We start from the raw sequence: 14,710 nt of genomic DNA on the forward strand, positions 1-14,710 counted from the left end.
GCTGAGGAGAGTCCCAGATGAGGGCTCACTCAGCAGCCGCGGAGCAGAAGCCAGGGGGAGTTGCAGTGACGCGCCCGTGAGCTCCGCCGGCAGCCAGCCGCGCCTGAGTGACCGAGCCCCAGGCCGAGAGGCCGGGGGCACCCCACCTCCGAAGTGGCCCGAGCGAGCCCCAGGCTCCAGGCCCCGATAAGCGGCCGCCAAGGAGTGAGCCGGTGTGTACCTGGACGCCCATCCCCGGACACAAAGAACCACCAACGCACCGATGTCTGAGGGGGTCCGCCACTGGCAGGGGAAGTGGTGGTAGGGGGAGATAGGCCTCCAAACCTTGGAGGGCCTGAGATGTCCCCAGAGACCAAACTCTAAAGATGGTTGTCCAGGAAAATCCCATGAGATCAGCAGTTTTTGAAGTGACCTCAGCGCCTCTTTTTAAAACTCCCTCTTCTTCACTTTTGGCCTAAAAGAGTTGACTCTAAAATTGTTTCCATAGGCCAAATTAGCCCCTTACAAAGTATGACTAACCTGCATGTATGACTGGCCAGATGCCAAACATTCGCTTGACTTTTAAATCCCACAAAAGGATCCATCTGGTCAGCTTATTTACTTAATTAAATTTTTTTTATAAGGTGCCATATGACAGCAGCAGTCCCCAAGGTGCTTTATATTTTAGGCTAAAAACCCTACTATAATACAGAGAAGCCCCACACAACCAGAAGACTCCCTATGAGCAAGCTCTTTGGCGACAGTAGGAAGGAAAAACTCCCTTTTAACAGGAAGAAACCTCCAGCAGAACCAGGCTCAGGGAGGGGCGGGGCCATCTGCTGCGACCGGTTGGGGGTGAGAGGAGGGAGACAGCACAGAAGATACACCATGAAAGAGAGATCAGCATTAAACGTGTGCTGTATAAACACACACACAGAGAAAAGAACAGCAAACATCCAGAACAAGGTGCTGTGAGAGATTACAGAGAGCCTGAAAGGGCCCTGACATCATGGAAGTGAGCCTGCGATGTCACGAGACACCAGACTGAATCCAGAGAAGAACAAGTTCTTTAGCGTTCTGAACCATCCTCCTGACAGGTACCCTGAAACACTAGACTTTATTTCCCGTGCTAATAACAGGATCATCACTTGAAACTAAATGCAGCCAGCATTTAGAGTGGGATGACAAATATAAATTCTGTGTTCACACAGACACTGTCCACACTGCAATATATCCACAGCAACATAACAAAGACCCTAAGAGGTCGACCTGGGCCGGAACAAACCGGACCCACTGAGGCCACGAGCCGCAGGAGGCAAGGAGTAGCTTTTGACTGCCCAAGGTCAACCAGGAAATATCAGGACACCAGAGTTCAGGCATATTTAGTAATACGGCTTTGTTCTGGCACCTCTCCCTCCATGTACAAACATGAAATCTAGAGGAAGGAAGAGCAGCAACAAGAGCTGCTCACAGAAGAAAGCAGGCATCGGTGCCCAGAGATACGAAGCTCATGAAATTGAATAAAGCGTGAAAGGAGGTGCAGGGATGCAGAGAGGCTGCAAGAACATGGTAACTGTAGGCTGAAGCGCTCAGCTGAGACATCAGCGTGTCTTTGTGTCTGATTGTTTTATGAGTTCTTTAAGGAATGCAAGAAAGTTTTTATCAAGTATGTATTCAAGTCAGTAACACTTTTTTGGCCCATCGGAGGTGTCAGCACAGATGCTCTTTATACGAAACATATTAGAACTACGAGGACAAGAACTACAACCCTTTAACATTGAAGGTGACGTAGAGCCCAGTTTATCTGTACTGGTGCGGTGAAACTTTCTGTTAGTGCACAGAAGTTGACCAACATATTTCACTCACTGGCCCCACGTCCTTATTTGAGGTTTGACACCGTTTTAGTAGATAAAGCTGAATGGCTTGGACATGAGCTGTGGTTTGGGGAAGACCTCGAAGGGGACTGGTGGCAGCTCCCGGGCCTGGCAGATCCTCATGGACTACAACAGAAATGAAGAAGTTAAAGAATTAAAAAGGGGAGGGAGGGTGGGGCACATAAATGAGAGCGAACAGCTTGTGGAGCTGGGGGAACATGTGTAGATGAGGACCAGAAGGAGGCGTGTTTGGAGGCGTGGTCCAGCTCCTGAAATTCAGATACTTTATCTCCAGTTAATCCCTGAGATTTGGTAACACCCCCCCCCCCATAAAAACAAAAAAGAAATTGTATGGTAATTACTTTTGTAGATAGTGAAAACATTTTATTGTTTATCTGTCGCAGCAGATGGCCCCGCCCCTCCCTGAGCCTGGTTCTGCTGGAGGTTTCTTCCTGTTAAAAAGGAAGTTTTTCCTTCCCACTGTCGCCAAAGTGCTGCTCATAGGGGGTCATATGATTGGTGGGTTTTTCTCTGTATCTATGAAGCGCCTTGAGGCGACTTATGTTGTGATTTGGCGCTATATAAATAAAATTGAATTGAATCGTTGGTTTCTGGCCCTCGGACCTTATTTGTAACACCCTTAAAGTTCCCTGGCTACTCTACCCTGACCCAAGCTTGTTTTTTGACAATAAAATAAGAAATTAATTTTTGTGTTGGTTTGTTTTTGATCCCAATTGCAACAAAATCACACATTTGGACATTATACGATCAGTGGTGTGGGCTGGGGCACTTAGTGTTGACGTCGTCCTCAGATTAAAACTCCTCAGTCATCGTGCAAACGGAGAGTAAGAAATCAGCTGTAGCATAAACCTGGTATGAAAAGTAAGACCCCAGATCCATGTTTCCTTGCCTGTACCCAGCAGGATTTATTAACCATAACTGGGGTCAGCTGCTCGTCTTGTTGTGCAGAGCAGTGTGTGTGATTGGTCAGATGTGCTATCAGCTGATCTATACCATAGCAGATGACTGAAGGGCTTTTTGTTGCAGAAGTTTTGCTTTTTTGCAGTTTAACTTCATTTTACACAGTGTAAAAAGATTCATCTGCATGGGTCTGTCATTCAGGAGGATTTGATTGTTTGTGCCTTTTTTACTTGTAAAAAAAAAGTTTCTTAATGTGCAATTGCTGTTTTCTTTTAAGCCTAAATAACCTTGATGCTTCTTTGCTTTCTGCTGCAGAGCTGGGGTCGGTTCACCTCGTCAAAATCAATAGTTTATTGACAATTTTAGAGTTTAACAGCCTTCTTAGTGCAGATATTGTGTGTGTAGTTGCTGTATTGAGGTGAATTAGACCCAGCTCTGCCCTGCACTGTCTCACTTTATGCTGTCTTTGTGATTCCCATGTAGATCTCTGGCAAGAGATTGTTTCAATCTCCGATCTTTTTGCAGTTGCGTGTAAAAAGTAGGGGCCAGAGAAGTTTGAAAGTGACCCTTGTACGAGGCTATAACCTGGAGTCACTCTGGCTCTGTCTCTTACAGAACAAAGTGGAGGAGCTAAACCAGCGACTGAGGCAAGCTATGGATGGTCAGTCTTTAACGCTCCTACTGAAAATGTCATTAATAAGTGACTTTTCCTTTCAGTCCCAGCAGATAAAACTAAGCGTAGTTGCAGTGAAAGTTTGGATTTGTAGCTCGTCTTGTTTTATTTGAAATTTCTTCATCATTCTGTCATGAACGCTCAGTCGTCGTTTTAATGCATCGATCTGTAAATGTCTTTTGCTACATTCCTGCTTGTCTGCGCTCTTCCTCTCATAGACAGCAGGAACCTGCCGTTCGGTCGGCCTGCTGTCCTCTTCCGTACCAAATACTGCATCCTGCACCACAGCGACTACATCAGTGGCTACAGTGAAACTCTGTCCATGCCCGTCTGGACATCGTACACTGCCAGCAGACAGGTACTGCTCTCTCCGTCCTCTCTGTCTTTCAGTTGTTGGAAGTACAAGTGCTTAGGTGTAGTTAACTGTTTAGCAGATATTTGATGTTTCAGAATTTTTTCTATAAGTTCATCTCCTGCTTCCAGCACCATTGCTACTATTGGGGGAAACCTCTTCTGAGTGCCGTCATGTCACTGATTTCACAACAGGCTTTAGTTTAGGGGGGCTGTAGCTTAGGAGGTAGAGCTGCTCATCTACTGATCAGGATGCTGGTGGTTCAATCCTTTGCTGCTCCAGTCTTCATGCCAACACACTAACCCAGGAAGCTCTCTGATGCATCCGTCGGACTGTGAACGTTAGATGGAAAGCACTGCTTGTGTGAATGGATGCAAGTTGTATAGAGCAGAGTAGAGGCAGTGCATTTAACATTCAGACAGAGAAAACACCAACTCCTGTGTGAGATCTTAATCTCCGATTACCATGCTGATGATTTAGTGGTTACTGGTCTCCAGCTACGATCCAGACACCAAACAGCAATCTTTATGCCTGAAAGGCTGTCTTCAGAACAAAACAGCTTGTACTAACAGCATTTTGTCAAAAACTGGATGACATTCATTCTTGGTGACTTTCACCAATATTTCTCATGAGTCTGGTTGTGCACCTGGATCAAAGACATTTGGAAAATTTGCATCTTTTGCTGCTTCTGGTTTCACTGTGAGCCAACGTTGTTGTAATAATGTGATAAAAGGCTGAAATAATAACGGCTGTCGTTCTTATTTTGTCAGTTTCAAGGCTTCTTACTCGCCCTGAGTTTGTTTAAAGTTAGCTTCTTAGTTCGAAGACAGCTTAAAAATCCATGAAAAGATTTTGTTTTATTTCCATTAATTTCCATTTTCACTCATCTAACTACAACTGTTGTTCACTTGACAACTCTTTGACAGACAGCCGGGTCTCACACAGCCACGTTTTGCAGGATACAGTCAATCCTTTGTTACACACCGGTTGTCCTCACATTCAGCCCCGAGCTCCATCACTGCAGTTATATTAAGTATCTTTAAACAGCGAAGGATGCTATGAACCTCCTGCACAGCAGGAAACGTGCAGGTGCTGGACAGTGTCACCTGTCTCACCTGAATGCCTGCTGACTGTATCTTTTCTGTGCCATTTTTCTTTCTCTGGTCTTTGAAACAAATCCACGATATGTTTAACAGAACTTTGTATTCTGCTGGTCTTCCAGGTAGAAGTGTCTCCTCTGCCTGAAGCTCTGTCCAACTGTGTGAGACCTGATTCCAGAGTCCCTCCAGCTTACAGCCAATCATGTACCAACTACAGAGCAGATAAACACATCACGTACGCCTTTCTGTACCCACCACGTAAGTGAGCCCCCGCAGCAGAGTTAACACAGCATGTCTGGTGAAGGTTTTACTGGATTCGTATTCCTACAATAATACTACAATCATATTATTATTCTTTTTTCCCACACTTGATCGTATTCCATGACTTTATTTACCACATTAATCCTGTTTTTGTCCTTGCTGACAGAACTGTCGTCAAATCTAGACAAAAAATCCGATGCTGTCCTCATCACCAACACTGTTCCCATGTATCCTGCATTCAAGAGTAAGTCTTTACCTCAGCTTTAGTGAACTCTGTTTTATGCTTTTAGTCCACCACCATCATCTCTCTCCCTCTCTCAGAGATATGGGGTTATTTCCAGAGAGTGCTGGTGAAGAAATACGCCACTGAGAGAAATGGAGTGAATGTACTGACTGGACCCATATTTGACTACAACTATGACGGTGTCAGAGACTCAGCTGAGAAGATACGAGAGTAGGCACACTTAATATTTCCACGTTTCTGTTAAACCTCCTTACTCCATGTATATTTTTAACTGTGGACAGTGCTAATGTTCGGAAAGTGTGTGGAATAGCTTCCTGACCTTGATCTTCTCTTGCAGGTATATAAGTGGTACAATCCCAATCCCCACTCACTACTTTGTGGTCCTGACCAGCTGCTTAGACTTCACACAAGCTACAGACTCGTGTAACGGACCGCTCAACAGCGCCACCTTCATCCTGCCGCACAGACCCACCAATGATGAGAGCTGCAACGTACGGATGGTCACGTTTACGTTTTCCTTCTGCTCTTTTCCTTTTCCTCATCCACAGCAGAGCAATCTTGCTAACATAACATGAAAAATGTTTCCCGCACCAAACAAATAAATTAAAAAAACCACACAGCTGAGCTGCAGCCACACCAGGTTGCTCCTAAAGCTGCTTTTGCATAAAGAAACAGCACTGATAAATACATACTCAGCTTCAGTCCAACAGGGGAATTGGAACGCTCTAATGCGTGGGTGTTCTTGCAAACACACTTCCTGCACTTATATTCTTATTTTTTACAGACAGTCTTTCAGGAAATCCGTCCATCAGACCGCAAAGAGGCTGTACAGTTAGTCCTCCAGTATTGCACAGCACAGCAATAAGTGCTATTACCAATAAGCTTTGCTGTGTCTCCAAGGACAGTGTCAAGAGCATGGAGGATATTCCAGGAGACAGAAAGTTATTCTAGGAGAGCTGAACAGAGCTGGAGAGGGTCCTTAACACATCTCCATATTTGGAGGGCTAGAGGGTGGAGTATCAGCCAGCAAGTTTAGGAAGAAGTATTCAATCAATCAATCAATCAATCAATCAATCAATCAATCAAAGCTTTATTCGCCACGTGCAGGTTGCCCTGTAGTGAAATGGGACCCTCCCCCCAGGAGGCAACAAGCATCTAAGGCGTTTGGGAAGGGAGGGGGATGCATAGAATGGGAAGAACAAATTCAAATCAAATTCAAATTTTATTTGTCACACACAACCATACACAGTATGACATGGGGGTGAAATGCTTGTAGCTGTACAATGCCCGACCATTAAATGACAGAGGAAAAGTTTTACAATATTTACAGTTTACTACAAAATTTACAAATTAACTTAGGAATTTACAGTAAAGAATGTGCAAATAGCAGAAGAGATTATAAAGATTATAAATTATAGGAATTATAGGATTATAGGAAATGTGTGGTGGTGCGTGTGGTGATGTGTGGGAGAGTCCAGTCCTACACCTGGTTCAGGGCCCGAATAGCCTGGGGGAAGAAGCTCCTCCTCATTCTCTCTGTTTTGGCCTTAAGGGAGCGGAAGCGCTTCCCAGACCTCAACAGTGAGAAGAGTCCATTGTTGGGATGGGAGAGGTCCATCATAACCTTCCTAGCTTTGGACTTGCACCGCTTGGTGTAGATGGACAGCAGGTCAGGGAGCTCTGATTGAATGATGCGTTCTGCCGAGCGCACCACCCTTTGCAGGTCTCGTCTGTCCTGCTTGGTGCTGTTCCCAAACCAGGTGCAGATGTTTGCCGTCAGGACGCTCTCGATGGTGCAGGAGTAGAAGTTCTTGAGCACCTTCAGTGGCAGATGGAAGTCTCTAAGTCTTCTGAGGAAGAAGAGACGCTGACGGGCTTTCTTAACCAGGTTGTTGATGTGGCAGGACCATGACAGGTCCTGAGTGATGTGGACACCCAGGTATCGGAAACTGTCCACTCTCTCCACTGGCGTGCCACTGATGATGAGGGGTTTGTAATTCCTCGCCTGCTTTGTAGTGAAGTCCACGATCAGCTCCTTAGTCTTGCTGATGTTTAGGAGGAGGTTATTCTCCTGGCACCAGGTCTCCAGGTTCCTAATCTCCTCCAGGTAGGCCGTCTCGATGTTGTCGGAGATCAGGCCCAAAACAGCAGTGTCGTCAGCAAACTTGACAATGGAGGTGGTGTCGGATGTGGCTACACAGTCATAAGTGTACAGTGAGTACAGCAGGGGGCTTCAAACACAGCCCTGAGGCACTCCAGTGCTGAGTGAGATGGAGGGGGAGACTTGTTTTCCCACCCTCACTGATTGGGGTCTGTCTGTGAGGAAGTTGAGGATCCACTGACACAGTGATGAGCTGAGTCCAAGATCCGTCAACTTGGTGAAAAGCTTAGAGGGAATTATTGTGTTGAATACTGAACTGTAGTCCACGAACAGCATCCTAACATAATTCCCTAACAGTCTAAACACAGTCGTTATCAGGGTGTTGTTGTTCAGCTCCAGCCTTGAGACCGCAGCTGGTGCCACAGGGGTATCCCCATGAAGTGATGGTGGTTTTTCCTTTAGTGCGAACAACTCATATCAATTTCAAAGCAGTTCTACAGTCCGACACTGGTCTCTCAAACTCCCGTTGGAGAGCCGCGAGCTTCTCCATGATGTGATCAATTTGCGCTCAGAGATCTTATTCTGAGTATTCACAGCAGCCGTCAGCCTCTCCAAGATCTTATCCGTGCTGACTCAATGAGCCCATTTTGAGAAACTCACGCCTCGTCCCATCGTTCCAATCCCAGCGGGCAGCCTTGTGGGGGTTTGAACAGCCGGTTCCGCTTTCTTCATTCTCCGATAAGTCAGGGCCAAGCCAGCTCCGATCAGCAAAAACCCTGTTACCATGGTTCCGAATAGGTCGATATCTTCAGCACTCAGGCTCACCCGAGCCCAAACTTCTCGTTGAGAAAAGGGTGTCAATTGCATTCAGAGACCAGTTGATCAAATCCATAATTCCTCTTTTAGGTTTAGAAACAGACTGTGAGAGAGTGTTCCAGGGAAAAGTAAAAACACAAGACAAGGACATAAGAAGCCAAGCAAGGAAGATAAGGGAGAGGAGAGGAGAAAAAGTGCGGCTGCCTTCGCCGAGAGTTCAAACTAGTAAAATACTATAATTTTACCTTTCAAAACTGGAGCACCTCCTGCCCTGTGGTAGCTGGGATAGGCAAGATGGCATTGTGTCATTTTTTAATATTCCAAAATGAAGGTAAAAGGTTCAAAACGACACAAAAGTGCACACCGATACTGCTGAGCTGTGCAGCGATCTCGATGCAGTGACCACAAGCATGTGACTGTGAAGGATTGGTGGTTCGTTTGACGGCCCACCAACGTCACAGCTGATTAACTCCACATCTGTGAGGTTTAGAGCATTAGCTGGAGGGACAATAAATCAAAGACATTGTCCAAAAACTGAATGAAAAGCTGCGCTAATCACATGTCTTTGAAAGGAGATAATAACAGTTACTGAGCTTTAACTGTTCTCCCGGGACCCCAAACTACGCTCACGTTCTTGTGAATAAGGAACTTTGTATGTGCAAAGTCTTAAGATCAACTGAAGACAGCCTTTCAAAACATGAACCAAAGAAACATTTTCGATCTGATGTCCATTAATAAGAGGTGACTGCTGCTAACGCTGCTCGTCCTTACTGCCTCCACAGAGCTCAGAGGAGGAGTCTCGTTGGGTGGAGAGCCTGATGAAGATGCACACAGCTCGGGTCAGAGACGTGGAGCTCCTGACAGGCCTGGACCTGTACCGCAGGACCAGCCGCAGCTACGCTGAAATCCTCTCGCTCAAGACCTACATGCACACCTACGAGAGCGAGATCTGAGTTCTGCTAATGTTCCTGATGTTATCTTCTGCCGTGGTGGATCCATGTGGTACCAGGAGGAGCTGCAGTCATCTCACCCCACCAGCTGCTCTGCAGCATCTATGCTGTGGCCCTTTCACTGACTCCTTCATGTGCTTTCATCTCAGTAACTGTTATTTTGCATACATTTTGAACACCACTCAGCTAAGAGGCCACTCGAGTTTAATATTTAGCTTTTCAAAAGGCAGAGATCGATATCCATTCGCAGAAATGCTGCTGCACAATGACACTCATTTCATCCAACCATGACTGTACCCACCTATGTGTCAGAGGCTGTGACTGGAAATGAGTCACAGCATCACTAAATATGTCTCGAGATACTCGAGTAGAGTTACACCATAACAAACAGATCGGTGTAGAGACAGATTCTGACCAATCAGATAAAAGCTTTTATTTTTCTTTGAATATAAGTAAGATGTTCTCCTATGTGTGTGTGGCTGTATGACATGCCAAGAGAAACACTAACTTTCTCACTTCCCTTCATCTTTAAGCAACCACTATTTTTGGATACACTCAATGAAATCAGTTTTCAAAAGTCTATAAAAGGCCATTGTGGATTTGGTTACATTGGTTACGTCCTCACGTTTGTGTATTGTCAGGTACACAATGATCTACATGTTGCACCAGTGCACAATCAGTGTTTCACCAGCCTGGAGGCTGTTAGGAGGCTAAATAAAGAAATTATGTTTTTGCACGTGGAGGTGCCTGAAACAGCACGGTGTCAAGAATCCACGATTCTTTTTCATTCCATATTCTGGACATTGTAACTTCAACATGGCTGACATTCATCAATAAGACCTGTTGTCACATCATTAAGAAACCTGCTGTAAGTCAGGTTCTCAGAGCACTGCGTTTCTCTTGACATCATGATGTTTTTCATGGTTATGAAGAAACAAAGGAGGTTTGTATTTTCACTGTTTCCTCTCTTCCTCGTTGATCTCCTTGGTCAGAGTGTGGGCAGTTTTCCTGTGAATGCACAAGCATTAAAGCAAGAAAGTTTATTTGCCGTGGAATTTCATCTTCTGTCCAATTCAGTCAACTTTCCAAGTCAAGTGAAAATGAATTCAAATGGAAAGCGAAGTGACCGTGAGGCTGTGGGATTACACTAGGCCCATCCATAAACGCTTTTACAAATCTGGGACTGCAGATGTAGAGAGCTAGAATCCACGTTACAGAGAAGCGACGTTTGAATGATGTCAAGGAAAAGCGCCTTGCACCACAGAGCCCCAGAGAAATCAGCAGTAAGGACTGTAAAACCAAAGCTGTCTTGTGTACGATGCATTCAGCTCTTCCTCGACATGATGAGTGCTTTAAAAATGTCTTTGGTGTGTCACAGGGAGTGACACTGGTGTTTGTGTGTGATTGTGAAGGTAAATTCCAGATTTTTCTTTGTATTTTTGATTGCCAAATATGTGGGTTTCATTGTGAATTGTCCAATAACAGTGTTGATGATGATTTATTGTTTTTGGAAAAAAAACACACACCACCTGTGAGACCGACTTATTTAAACTTTATGGAGATTTGTCAATAAACAAGTGTTTTTACTAAAAGAGCAGTGCTGTCTGCTGGGGTGCTGTCAACAAGAGGAAATCCCTGTTGTGTGTCTGCGACTCAGTGTTTTGTCTTTTTGGTTCAAGTTTTATTCAGTGAGGTATGGTTTCCTGTTTATGTTACGTTTATGGTTGCTGTTCTGTTTCTGTGCCTCTGTGTTCTTGGGAAGGGTCATTGTCTTTAGCTTACGTGTCTTGAGTTCAGCTCTGTGTTTCCTGGTTTACCTTGATAGTCCTGGTCCTTTGTCAGTATAGTCTGCTTTACTTCCTGCGTCCTGTCACATTTATCCCAGCTGTGTCTCCCTCCTGTTGTGCATTTCCACTCCTTACCTGGTGTGTATTTATTGCTTGCGTTGTCCTTGGCTCTTTGTCGGTCTGTCTGTGTGTCGTCCCTCGTGTAACCGCTGCTCTCCGTCCCCTCGCGTTTCCAGGTGTTTCAGGTTTTGGCTCATTTTCTGTGTTCCACCTGTTGGTTGTTTTGTTCTGCCGTCAATAAAGGCTGACTTTCTGTTAGTGATGGCCAAACAACGCTTTCTGAAGCGTTGAAGCTCGTGTTGAAAAACGGTTCATTACTCAAAGCTTTTCAACACAGTCCTCTCTGGTGACATCTGGTGGCCAAACATATGACGAGCAGCTTGAATCTACAAAATAAAATGAACTGCTTCATTATGATTGGCCACGCTACAGAGTGGAGTTCACAGTTCTGTCTGATAGTGGGCCGCCGTTGTGCTGCTTTGAGCATGTATTCTTTGGGGGGTGAAAAACTTGCCATGTTTATTTGTTTAATAAATAATTTTGATCAATAAACATTCCTTGTTTAAACATGTGCCATGGTGTGGTCTTTCTTTGCTCGTGACTCCTCGGCGTTTGTAAATGCAATAGATTAAAAATACATATAATAATGTACAAAACATTATGCGGTATGCTGTGACGTCCTGACTCCGTGTACTTATGCAATCAATCGCTGGACAGTTATGTTTATAAATCACATTAAATTAGGCCAGTTTTCTTATACGCATTTTTGACCCGGGGGTAGAACTGATCATGAACTTGTAAAGTAAAAGTGATGCATTTAAAGTCAACCTGTTTGGTTTTTATTTAAGAAGAGAATTTGTTCCACTGTGCGACGGTCGAGTCTGTTTCTTTTCGTGGAGATAATTTCTCCTGCCTTAGAGGAAATCCTCTCACATGGAGCAGAAGACGCTGGCGTGCACAGACCATCAGCTGGGTGAGTCCTCCTGAAAACCCACCTCTTTACCCTGGCCTTTGACACCACGAGAGATGTTGGTTTTTAGTTTGATTTTGGTTGTTTTTAGTTGATTCTATGCAGTTTTATCTCGTTTTAATATAGGGCTGTTTTAATTTTTTATGTATTATGTGTTTTATTTAGTTTTGCTGTTTTCTGTTATTCTGTTGCTTTTAACTTATTTTCTGTACAGCGCTTTGGTCCTGTCCTGGCTATTTTAAAGTGCTTTATGAATAAAATTGGATTGGACAGTGCTTCTGAAGCAGTGTGTTGTTATTTGTGACACGCACCGGAGCGTCAGCTTCAAGCGAGCCACCACTTCTTTCTGTTTGCCTCCATTTGGGTCCACTCCTCACTCTCTCCGCACGATTCGCCTTTGCAAATCGTGACATTATGGTCTTCTCAGGCTGTGTAGGATGAGAACAAAAGTTACAATACGAGATCAGCACGTAGCTCTGTAATACTAAAAATATATATTGTTATACTGCAATTTGCAGGACCTAATTAAGGGCCATCTTTCGTCAATAGACCACACACAGTTTGGAAAATTCCAGTGTTTAAGAATTTGGCAGCATCCCTCTTCCGGTCTTCTTTGGTAGCGATGGACATAATCTTAGTCAACAGAGAATCTCAAATGGCCCATGCTACATTTGCGACTATGTTTCTGATGGAGACCTTGTAGCCAGGCTCACTGTTGTCTGAATCGTTTCACACGCTATTGTTTCAGGTACAATAACCATCAGAAGAGTTCTCAAGGTACAGCCCAATTTCCTGAGTCCTGGAGTGTTTGAGCCTAGACCCTCACCTGTTTATTTAAGAAAAATAAGCAAAGCGATGACAATATGTGGTTGTATTTTTCTAGAATGACTCGAAGACCTTCTGGGGGAGGACGGCAACGCCTGTTCACACAACGGCAGGAACTTGCTGTTGAGGACATAGTGAGGGCAGACAATGCTATCCGTCTCCACCAGCTACGAAAGCAAATACTTGCAGACAGGCAAGTGTTCAACAACATAAACCATGTGAGCATCACCACCATCAGACGCATCTTGGGAAAACACAGCATCACCATGAAGCAGCTCTACAGAGTCCCATTTGAGAGGAACAGTGACAGGGTCAAAGGACTTCGAGCTGAATATGTACGGGTACGTGTAACTGTCCCTTACATTTACAATACAGTATTGGTGAAATCCAGTAGCAGCTGAATATGTACCATATCAGTACCACATGGATCCATTCTGAGAGCTACACAGTGTGATGGGGTGAGGGTTCTGTATGTGTAGCACTGTAGTACAGTGATATGTTCTCTTTTTTTTACAGAGACTCTTGGCCATGGATGGAGCTGCACAGCCTCATGAATACATTTTCATTGATGAAGCTGGATTTGACCTGTGCAAAACAAGATGACGGGGTCGTAATGTAATTGGCCAAAGGGCAATTGGGGCAGCGCGGGGGAAATATCACATTGTGTGCCGCCATAAGCGTTCGAGGGCTTCTGCATCATCATGCAAAACTAGGTCCATACAATAGCCAACACATACTCACATTTCTAGATGCTCTCCATGATATAGTTGTACAGAACAGACCAGATCAGCCCAGGTTTGTGGTGATATGGGATAATGTCAGTTTCCATCGGGCTGCTCTGGTCCAGGCCTGGTTCTCCAACCCCAACCAACTTGAAGTGGTATGCTTGCCCCCTTACTCACCATTTTTAAACCCTATAGAGGAATTTTTTTTGGCTTGGAGATGGCGTGTATATGACCGCCAACCACATGCCCGCATGCCTCTTCTGCAGGCAATGGAACAGGCCTGCGGCGACATTCAGGTGACAGCAATCCATGGATGGTTTCGACATGCAAGAGGATATTTTCCCCGGTGCCTAGCAGGAGAAGACATTGCTTGCGATGTCGATGAGGTCCTGTGGCCAGACCCCAAAAGACGGCGGGATCCATGAGCCCACGTATGCACAATTGTCATGATTTTTTGTGTTTACAGTATGGTGTTTTTTCTATTACTGTATTGTGTTTTGTTTTTTTTTTTGCTTTATCTGAATTCATGGTACTGCAATGTACAATATTGAGTCCTATTGGCTTTTTTGGTTGTTTGAAAATGTGTCTCCTGAAAATATGCCTTCTGAATAAACAATGAACATCAAAGACTGCAGTGTTTTATATAAAGTAGACTAGTGTGTTCCCCCTGATCTGTAAGTGTTTGCATATGATGCAAGTATGTGTCACTTTGTCAACAGAGTTACATTTTGACAAAGGAATGTTAGGTTTTGACAGCAGAGTTTAGGTTTTGAGAGTAGAGTTTCAATTTGGCACAGATGTGAATGGTATATTTCCCAGTGTTGTGTCATGTTTACTTGTGTTTGGAGTTTTGGCACAATGAGCGAAGTTTTGCAAAATGTGTTCAAGCAACGGGCAAAAACTGTAACTGCAATATTATAACGTTGCAAGCAATCACAAACTATATTCTCTTTAACTCTGATGTATATTAAGGAATCCATCCTCAACAGTTTCTCTTTGACACCCACACATAAATCAAACAATCACGTTATCCTCTTCTGTTCTCTGGTCACGCCTCTGAGCTGAGGACATG

The 14,710-nt window shown here is 44.5% G+C and overlaps 1 protein-coding gene across 4 annotated transcripts in view; it reads left to right on the plus strand.

Annotated features, from left to right (window-relative positions):
* Nucleotides 1-11,305, plus strand: part of enpp2 (ectonucleotide pyrophosphatase/phosphodiesterase 2) — a 75,539-nt gene extending 64,234 nt beyond the window's left edge. For 2 of the 4 annotated variants that reach the window (XM_085366106.1, XM_085366108.1), the window contains 7 exons: nucleotides 3,300-3,435; nucleotides 3,666-3,805; nucleotides 5,022-5,157; nucleotides 5,327-5,404; nucleotides 5,482-5,614; nucleotides 5,742-5,895; nucleotides 9,104-11,305. In XM_085366106.1, the coding sequence (XP_085222232.1) occupies nucleotides 3,300-3,435; nucleotides 3,666-3,805; nucleotides 5,022-5,157; nucleotides 5,327-5,404; nucleotides 5,482-5,614; nucleotides 5,742-5,895; nucleotides 9,104-9,274 (948 nt within the window). In that variant the 3' untranslated portion in view covers nucleotides 9,275-11,305. The remainder of the gene's footprint in view (nucleotides 1-3,299; nucleotides 3,436-3,665; nucleotides 3,806-5,021; nucleotides 5,158-5,326; nucleotides 5,405-5,481; nucleotides 5,615-5,741; nucleotides 5,896-9,103) is intronic. The other 2 variants (XM_085366107.1, XM_085366109.1) reach the window with 1 other exon arrangement.
* Nucleotides 11,306-14,710: the final 3,405 nt, after the last annotated feature.

The sequence above is a fragment of the Diplotaxodon limnothrissa genome, linkage group LG11, assembly GCF_057381915.1.
Source record: "Diplotaxodon limnothrissa isolate DT_005_m linkage group LG11, D_limnothrissa_male_GT1.1, whole genome shotgun sequence".
In the NCBI taxonomy this organism is placed as follows: Eukaryota; Metazoa; Chordata; class Actinopteri; order Cichliformes; family Cichlidae; genus Diplotaxodon; species Diplotaxodon limnothrissa.